The sequence below is a fragment of the Rhinoraja longicauda genome, chromosome 20, assembly GCF_053455715.1.
Source record: "Rhinoraja longicauda isolate Sanriku21f chromosome 20, sRhiLon1.1, whole genome shotgun sequence".
NCBI classification, from domain to species: domain Eukaryota; kingdom Metazoa; phylum Chordata; class Chondrichthyes; order Rajiformes; family Arhynchobatidae; genus Rhinoraja; species Rhinoraja longicauda.
The window spans coordinates 9,699,192-9,709,151 of NC_135972.1; the positions used below are offsets into that span (position 1 = coordinate 9,699,192).

A 9,960-nucleotide genomic window follows, 5' to 3' on the forward strand; every position below is an offset into this window, starting at 1 on the left:
GGGATAACATTAGCTACCCTCCAATCCACGGGAACGGATTAATACATGGCTAAACATTGATCTGCAAGTTAAAACAGTACTACTGTATATATATTTGTTTACTGTTGATGCACATATGTCTGCATTTCAAAATTAATAAACTAAAAATCATCTTTTGGTTTCAGACGTTGGATTGGAAGCTGAATATGAAGAGTGTTGCAATTATTTCCAAGAACTTGCTTGGCAGACTGCTGGTTACTGTAATCATAATGCAGCTGTCAAATGGCCAATATTTCAAGCAAGCAAAACCTCCAGTGCTTCCACATAACCCATTTATTGTTGTTTGGAATGCACCAACTAAATGGTGCAGGCTTCGGTACAATGTCAATCTGGATCTCAGTGTTTTCGATATAACTTCAAACACCAATGATTCACTCAGTGGGTCAGCCATCACCATATTTTACCACAATCGCCTGGGCAAGTATCCTTACTACTCTAAAAAGAAAGTTTCGGTGAATGGAGGCATCCCCCAGAACAGTGACCTACAAGAACACTTAAATAAAACCAGGTCTGACATTGAGAAACTAATTAAATTTAAGGACTTCAGTGGTCTTGGGGTGATTGATTGGGAAAGCTGGAGGCCTCTGTGGATCCGAAACTGGGGGCAGAAAAAGATCTACCGGCAAAAATCCATAGAAGTTGTGAAAAAGCTTCATCCCGACTGGACACACAATCAAATCAAATCAGAAGCTAAGAAGGAATATGAAACTGCCGCGTGGGACTTCATGAATAATACACTGGCGTTAGCCGAGGAAATGAGACCTAATGGACTCTGGGGTTTTTACCTCTTCCCAGACTGTTACAACCATCACTATAAGAAGAAGCCAACAAAGTATAATGGGAAATGCCCTGCAATTGAATACAAACGTAATGACAAGTTACTCTGGTTATGGAAAGAAAGTGGCGCTCTCTACCCTTCCATCTACCTTGGGCTTGAGTTGAAATCAACCCCAAATGCACGAAGATTCGTCCATTACAGACTGAAAGAAGCTATCAGATTAGCCTCCATCGTCCATAAAGACTATACACTCCCGGTCTTTGCATATGGACGGCCATATTATGCGTATGAGTTTGTGCCCCTCACTGAGGTACGTAGAAAAGAAGCACATTGAATTTTTAAAAGGATGAGAAGGTACCAGTTATTTATTCTGTGCTGGAAATATAAATAGTATTAGACTATCACCTGGTTTGCATGCTAACAATACAATTCACACCGTGTCACTCTTTGAACTTGTTAAAGGTGAGGTTCCAGGTAGGAATTGTGCCAAAGCTCTTTTTGAAAATTAGCAATTGCATTCACGTACAAGCCTCAATATTGATTTCATTAGTTTTGCAGTTTAATTCCTTAAGATCCACGCTTCCTTCCCTTGTCAACATAACCCATATAGCACAGCAAAGGGCTCTTTGGCAACAGATGAGTATGCTGGCCATGACGCCAATTTAAACTGTGTGTCTGCCTCACTTGGATTGTACCCCTCCATTCCCTGCCTGTCCGTGTGTCATTATAAATGCCTCTTAAATGTTGATATCATGACTGTTTCCATTGTTTCTCTGGCAGTGTGATCCAAGTACCTACCGCTCGCTTTAAACTTTACCCCCCACACCTTAAAATTATGCTCTCTAGTATTTGATATTTTCAATCTGGGAGAAACATTCCATCTATTTATCCTATTATTACATCTCATAACTTTATATATTTCTATCAGCCCTCAGCTTCCAGCACTCCAGATAAATCAGTCCAACCTCTCGGTTCACGGTAGGATTCCATTCCTGACAACTGTCCGCAACCTGAACAGTTCATATGGCAGAAGATGCCTGCAGAGGTGGTTTATCCCATAGGAACGAAAAGTTTGGAAAAGCATTTAAAATCGCATTTTGCCATTGTTAATAATAAAGATTATTTAGCAAAGTAAACCCAAGCCTATCTCGGGCTAATAATGCATTATTTTTAAAGATTGTACTGCCAAATGAGGTTTTTGATGGTTATTGACAGTTTTTAAAAGGGCTCTGCTGATCTGAACAGCATGTCCATAGATAGGATTTGCAAAATGGACATTAACATGTACACAAGAATGTATTTTTCCTGAGTTTGATGAAGCAAAATTCCAGCTAGCATCAAGAACAGTCTCCAACTGGCAAATCCAACCCACCAGTCTCTTAAACACTGCTTTGCATGTACATACGTTAGGCATTCATAAACTGGGGTTGACCCTCAGAATCCAGGACTATCCTGGTGAAGATCGAGTAGCTCAGTGGAACAGGCAGCATCTCTGGAGAGAAGGAATGGGTGACGTTTCGGTTCGAGACCCTTCTTCAGACTGGTGAATCTCATTTGCACTCCACATCCTTCCTGTAACATGGCAACAACAACTGCACACAGTACTCCAAATATGCTCTAACTGATGTTTTAGATGGCTACAACATGACCGTCCAACTTTTTTATTAAACGCTCTGACCAACAGATAGACGACAGTTTTGGTCGGTGCTCTTCTTTATTCTGAAGAAGGGACCCGACCCGAAATGTTGAATGTCCATTTCTTCCACCGATGCTGCCTGACTTGGTGACATTTTCCAATGCTTTTTGTTAGGCCCAAGATTCCAGCATCTGCAGTTTCTTGTGACTGCGGTTCCTAATATCCTTCAGTAAATATATTTACCGACCACACCCAGTTTGGGTTATACTTAACTCCAGACCCACAGTAATGTGCTTGACTCTTAACTGCCATCTGCAATCTCCATATTCCACAAATAACTAACAAAAATATAAATATTCAACGGGAAAATATTGATGTTCTATGTCCATTTCCTTGTAATCAACTATATTTACCTCAAACACAAATTATTCAGCACAGGTTTTTCCCTCAAACAAATTGAGATTACTTTATGGAGGCAAAAAGCTGGATTAACACAGCGGAATGGGTGACGTTTCAGGTCAAGACCCTTCTTCTGAAGACCCTTCTTCTCTGGAGAGAAGGAATGGGTGACGTTTCGGGTCGAGACCCTTCTTCTGGGTCTGGGAAGGGTTTTCAGAAGAAGGGTCTCGACCCGAAACGTCACCCATTCCTCTCCAGAGATGCTGCCTGTCCCACTGAGTTACTCCAGCTTTTTGCGTCTAAGTTTGGTTTAAACTAGCATCTGCAGTTCCTTCCTGCACAAGATTACTTTATATGAGTTTCACTTCAGACAAATGCAGAATATAAAATTGGCTTGGAGTATTACTTCAAATTTGCAAATGCATGACAATTTTAATGGTGCCTCTCAATTTACAGATTGACTTGGTGCATACAATTGGTGAGAGTGCTGCAATGGGAACTGCGGGGATTGTTCTCTGGGGAAACATCGACTATGCAAGATCAAAGGTACAGTCACATTATTTACTTTCTGTCACTGCTCGAAGGAAGCAGTCCGATTCCATGTTACATTCCTTTGGCTATGGCATAAGAGAATCATGAATCATGACATGAATATATCATCATTTTATGACAAAACAGAAAATGCTGGACATACATCCTAGGTCAGGTAGTATCTGCGGAGATAAGAAACAAAGTTAAAGTCTCAATTCATTGGGCTTCTATCAGAACTGGCAGCTAACTCTGTTTCTGAAGAAGGGTCTCGACCCGAAATGTCGCCCATTCCTTCTCTCCAGAGATGCTGCCTGTCCCGCTGAGTTACTCCAGCATTTTGTGTCTATCTTCAGTTTCTCCCTGCAGACGTTGCCTGACCTGTGAAGTATTTTCAGCATTCTCTTTTACTGATTTCCAGCATCTTGCAAAATTTCCTATTATTTTTTCACTTCATAATCTCATGTAATTTTCACTTCAGTTCTTAAATTCCTCTAGTTTTCAACTGGTCTTCTAACCACGGAGCAGCCAGAAAGTATATCAGTATTTCAAAAGAAGTTTAAGTTCGGTAAAAACAAATGTTTCCTTTCTGCAAGTCAGAACTTCTTTCTTTATGTTATAATTACAAAATACTTTGCCGACAGCTGCAGGTGGAAACGCATCTGGCAGTGTTAAATATATGGGTAGAGTTGGCCTTGGGATATGATGATAATTGTAGTCATGCAAAGAATTCACTTGGTGTTACTGTATCCTTTTATAGGCTTTATAATAATCAGGTTGACAGCCTGCTGTTAACACCTTGAGCATCTGCGTTCATAGAATTGCCAAAACGAGATGCTATTACTTTTTAAACTCCTTTCTTTACATCATTTTTATCTAATATCCAAGCCATTAAGGACCGACAAATTGCAGGTGAAAAGATTTTGTGGTAATGGTATTTTGTAAAGTCTGCTGCTCTCTTGATTATAAGTGAGAACCTAGGCTCTATAATAACCCCAATGTCTATAAATTCCTGAAGGGAGATGAAATGATGGTTACTCTCACCAAATATCACAGTAGGCATATTTACTTAAATCACAAATAGCTGTGTTACACTACTAATCTCGCGTCCCCTAACTGAAAGTTGTCCATCATGATCTTTATCCATCACCCGGTTGGCTTCTGATTGATAAAACATCTCTGGTGAAATTTCTTGCAAAGTCAATGAGTTATTTTTTTATCAGGGATCAACAAAAGACAATGGGATTAGCGGGAGAGAGATGGAAGGATTTTGATTCTACCAGGTGGATTGGGGATTTAAATATACAAACAGTCAGTGAGTTAAACACAGTGATTTCTCAATGAATTTGAATCTAATAGTGACTGTTGATGTGAATGTTTTTTTTTAATTGCCGGTACTAGAAATATAAAATAAAGACAGAAGATACTGAAAATGCACAGCAGATCAGGTTGCATCTGTAGGATGAGAAACAGAGTTAATGTTTCAGGTCTCCAGCAAGACTTGAAAATGGCTGCTGTACAGTTAGCCATGCCGTGGGGATTAGGGAAGGAGGAAGCTGAACCAACCACAGGATGTTTCCAATCTTCCTGGATGACGGAGGAGAGGCCAAGATAGATAAACAGCTCACAGGAGCCAGTATCCTGCACATAGAGGATAGAGGCTCAGTTTCTTTAGTTTGTTAGATGTCATTGTCTCAGGGAGTTTAGTCTATCATCTGTTTTGAAAAAACAAATATTATTTACAATTTGTCCCATCTACACTAGTCCCACCTGCCTGTGTTTGGTCCATATCCCACTAAACCTTTCCTATCTATGTACCTGTCCAAATGTCTTTGAAATGGCGTTATAGTACCTGCCTCCACTATCTCTTCTGGCAGCTCTTTCCATACACCGATCACCGTCTGAATAAAAAAGCTGCTCCTCAGGTTCCTATTAAATCATTCAGCTCTCATCTTAAACTTATGTCCTCTGGTTCTTGATTCCCCTACTATGTGTTAAAGACTCTCTATCTCTGCATTTGCCCCATGTATTCCTCTCATGATTTTATACACCTCTATAAGATTATCCCTTAGCCTTCTGCGTACCAAGGAATGAAGTCCCAGCTTACCCAAACTCTGCCTGTAGCTCAGGCCCTCACGATTTGGCAACATCCTCTTAAACCTTCTCTGCGCTTTCCAGCTTATTGACATCCTCCTTAAAGCAGGGTGATTAAAACTGAACATAATACTCCAGACCTCGCCATTGTGTTGCACAACTATAACATAACATCTCAAAATTCTCAATAATCTTCAGAAAGCCTTCTTGACCACCCTGTCTACCTGCAATTCATTTTCAGGGAACTATGTACCTGCATTCCTTGATTCCTTCTGCTCTACAACACACCCCAGGGTCCTACCATTCACTGTGAAGGTCCTGCCTTGGTTTGTCTTCCCAAATTGCAACACCATTTTATTCCATGCATTATATGCTTAGAGTTAAAGTGATTTACCTTTTCCTTGCAGAGTCGCTGTTTAGCAGTGAAGGAGTACATAAATGGCCCGTTGGGACAATATATTGTTAATGTGACATCTGCCACAAAGCTGTGCAGCAAGCATCTATGCAAGAAACATGGGAGGTGTGTGAGGAAGAACATCGACTCCAAAGCCTACCTACACCTGGACCCTGAGAATTTCAGCATCAGAACCAACTCCGAGGAAATGCAACCAAGGTTTTCTGTGCAGGGGAAGGTGAACTCAATAAACCTCAAATACATGAAGGATAAGTTCACGTGCCAGTGTTACGAAGGTTGGGTTGGTTTTGCCTGTGAAGTACCATTTCCCAACATTGTTTCAGTGAATGAAAGTGTCCTGGGCACAATGGGTGCAAAAGGTTCAGCACCACAATTACCATTTTCATTTGCCGCTGTTGTTGTACTCCAGCTGGTCAGTAATGCCATTATTTAATCATTGGAAGCTTTTTACTTGGGTAAATTGCTGTTATGACATAGATAAGATTTCATCAGGTGTGTGGAAAAGAATCTGGTTAATGATCAGCCTGGCTTTCTGGAGAGAATGTTTTACTCAAGCCACTGCAAGGACAATATCTGCTGCATCGCCCTCTGCATTCAGTCTTTATTTTTGCGCAAAGTAGAGTTCATCATATCATATCATATCATATCATATATATACAGCCGGAAACAGGCCTTTTCGGCCCACCAAGTCCGTGCCGCCCAGCGATCCCTATACATTAACACTATCCTACACCCACTAGGGACAATTTTTACATTTACCCAGCCAATTAACCTACATACCTGTACGTCTTTGGAGTTCTGTCTGATAAATGTAGGAATTGAAACTGCCTGTAAGCCTTGTCCAAAGAAGAGTAACAAAATAAAATTCAAGCATTAGTTTGTTTAATAATTGCCCCCTTTCCCCAATTAATTCAGTCTACACTATGTTTGGTGGGGAAAATGTCTAGCTGCCATGTTGCTTGGAAGCTGATGCACAGACCTCATAACTCTGGATAGTGCGAAGTAATGTGACTGACTTAATGTAAGCCCCTTAGTTCAGTGGGCTCTCACAGTGTGGGCAGTAGCCATACCAGTGCTGGGGTTGAAAGTTCAGTTCAGAATTGCTGCTTAGCTGCTCACAGCCAAATTGACCAGTATCCTAAAAAGGGGTGTAGTGGTTATTAAATCTTGCTGCTTTTGATTGCTCCCATAACATCAGTGGGACAGATTATGATGTAATATGGAACTGTGCTAAGATTAGTTGTGATGTCAACATGCATTGTTAGACCAGTTAAATAATGGTATGTGCAGCAAATAGCAGGAGGGCAATTAACACTTGTAGATCTGTACTCAGTAAGGAATTAAATGGAGAGAAAAATATTGCAATATAGAGTGTGCTTAGCAAATCACAAATTAATATTTGCATTGCAGATGCCAGAATGATGAATAAATACTGGCTGCACATGTATTTAGGCTGCATGTAATGACAATACTCTCTGCAGATGATTGAATAATTAATTCCTCTGGCAATCAAGATCTGACTATTTTAGGGCATTGTGATTGATTTTTATTCCTAGAATTTACATGTAGCTACCTTCCATTCTGAAAAATGCAGAAGTTGCTGGAGTTTCTATTTCCTTTGTTCTGTAAACAGAATCCTTTTTCTGAGTAAATTGACAATATTTGTTGTAGAACTTTCATTGCACCATCTCCAACTCATGAGGCGATATGGCATTTTCAATAATTACTCTGATACTTTTTAACTTTATGTACTTGGAAGAATCTTGAGGGGTGGGGGGGGGGGGGGGGGGGAATTTAATAGCATTATGTTTTACGCATTTTATTATATCTTTGTAACTTAAAACCTTTGTAGCTTCAATGCTGTGTTGGAATCGCTCTTTCAATTTTATCATTCACATATATAGAAACATTGAGAATAAAAAGAGCCATTTAAATAATAATAATATAATATTTTTGTCACCTTTATTGTAACATGTCCCTTGTAGGCTCTATCTGCTCCTCATGACACAATGGTAGCAGAGGCAAATACAATAGTTGAGAATGATCAGCCATGATCACATTGAATGGTGGTGCTGGCTTGAAGGGCCGAATGGCCTACTCCTGCACCTATTGTCTATTGTCTAAAATGTGTAGAAAGGATCTGCGGATGCTGGTTTAAACCAAAGATAGACACAAAAAGCTGGAGTAACTCAGGGTGCACCTAGCCCACAGCTGACAATGGCCTGTTCCCTTTATCATTCTTATATTTTTGCATATCTTTCATTTGTTTGTTCTATATCTCTCTATATCACCGTCCATATCCCTATTTCCCTTTCCCCTGGACTCAGTCTGAAGAAGGGTCTCGATCTGAAACATCACCAACTCCTTTGCTCCAGAGATGCTGCCTGTCCTGCTGAGATACTCCAGCTTTTTGTGCCTCACAATGGTTTCAAACATGGTTTACTCAATAGCTTAACGCCAGGAAAATACTCAGTGTCAAGGGATACCTGAAGGTGATCAAGGAGTATTTTTGTTGTTTCTGATTGCCTGGTCCCTGTTTCTGCTCCATGGGAGAAGAACAGAACTATTATTGCGCACATGCTCAAATCATATGTGCTTATTGTGAAAGTGCTCATGTCCCTGAAAAGACACATGGAAGCAACAAAGAAAAGTGGAGCATTCAAGACGGGCATGGAAGACATGGAACAGAGGTCCTAAGGTGAAACTTGGGATAAACAAGAATGAAGACGTCATTCACCTGCTATTATGGCATTAGCATGAGCTGTGAATGTTAAACAATCCACAGTGTGCCAACCTGTGCCAAACTCAAACACAAAGCAGATACTTTAAAGAGTAATCTGTTAAACAGCAGGAATGTGAACCACCTGAGAGTCAAGTATTGCAACTTTGTGGAGGGCTAGGCCACTTTTTTGCAAAACCAGTCTCAACTACAAGCCCAACCATGCCCAGGCCATGGGTCAGGAGCTGACGCAGCAGCAGAAAGTAGCAGTCACGACTGCCTCAAAACAGACCATGACTCCAGCCCCGAACATCACCCATGTAACTCGTACCATGTTGATGGCAGTGTACAGGGCAAGAAAATGAGATGGAGGTGGAGGTGGAATATGACAAACCCCTGACAGCTGATGTAGACTGCAGGGGAGATGGAAAGTGATACAGGATTACAGAGGGCAAGAGAGGGAACTCTTACATATCCAGGGCTACCAATGTTCATGGGCATTGAAAGATGGCTGGGCCCACTTCAAGGGTTGCTGAACATTGATCAATGCCAGATCTTCTGGAGGATCCTCAGACAAATGCTCAATAGCAATAAGAAGAGATAACAACCAGGCAAGGAGTCAACCACCAAGGACATAGGTGCAGTGCAGGAGAAAGTTTCAGTGACCTTGCATGCCTAGTTGAATTTATTACGTCGATCTTCAAATTGCATCATCTATCAATTGCCCCACAAGGTTCATTTTCTCCATCACTCAACCTCCAACAAAAAAATCATTGAATGGTTACACCACAGAAGGGAAAGTGACCATTTGGCCAATCTTGTTTGTGTTGCCTCTATGCCTGAGAATCTTTCCAATTCCACAGTCCCTGATGGCTTCTCCATAGCTCAAAACATTTCCTTACAATCTCCCTCAATCAGGTCTATCTACCCCACTGGTGACCCTCAGACTATCCTTGATCGGACTTTGCTGGCTTTACCTTGCACTAAACATTATTCCCTTATCAGGTATTTATACACTGTAAATGGCTCAATTGTAATCATGTATTGTCTTTCCGCTGATTGGATGGCACGCAACAAAAGCTTTTCTCTGTAGCCCGGCACACGTGACAATGAACTAAACTGTAAACTGTATCTGTAACTGACTTAACGTTTATGTGCCTCATCACGGCCTCAAACTGGTAGCATTACTCCAGCCTCATGCACACATCTCTCTGCATACATATTTAACTAGCCAACCATGGCAGATGCACAAGCTAAGCATTTTAACTGAGGCTCGAGTACACTTTTCTCTTCTCTGCGGGAAAAGATGACGCACAACCCACAGTAGCAGCAGTAAACCAGCAGGGGGCACA

General features: G+C 41.0%; 1 protein-coding gene across 1 annotated transcript; it reads left to right on the plus strand.

Moving 5' to 3' along the window:
• The first annotated feature begins 185 nt into the window (after positions 1-185).
• hyal6 (hyaluronoglucosaminidase 6) lies at positions 186-6,714 on the plus strand. The gene is made up of 3 exons (XM_078416513.1): positions 186-1,127; positions 3,309-3,398; positions 5,882-6,714. Exons 1-3 carry the CDS (start codon positions 186-188, stop codon positions 6,320-6,322), a joined length of 1,473 nt encoding a protein of 490 aa, XP_078272639.1. The 3' UTR covers positions 6,323-6,714.
• The last annotated feature ends 3,246 nt before the right edge of the window (positions 6,715-9,960 follow it).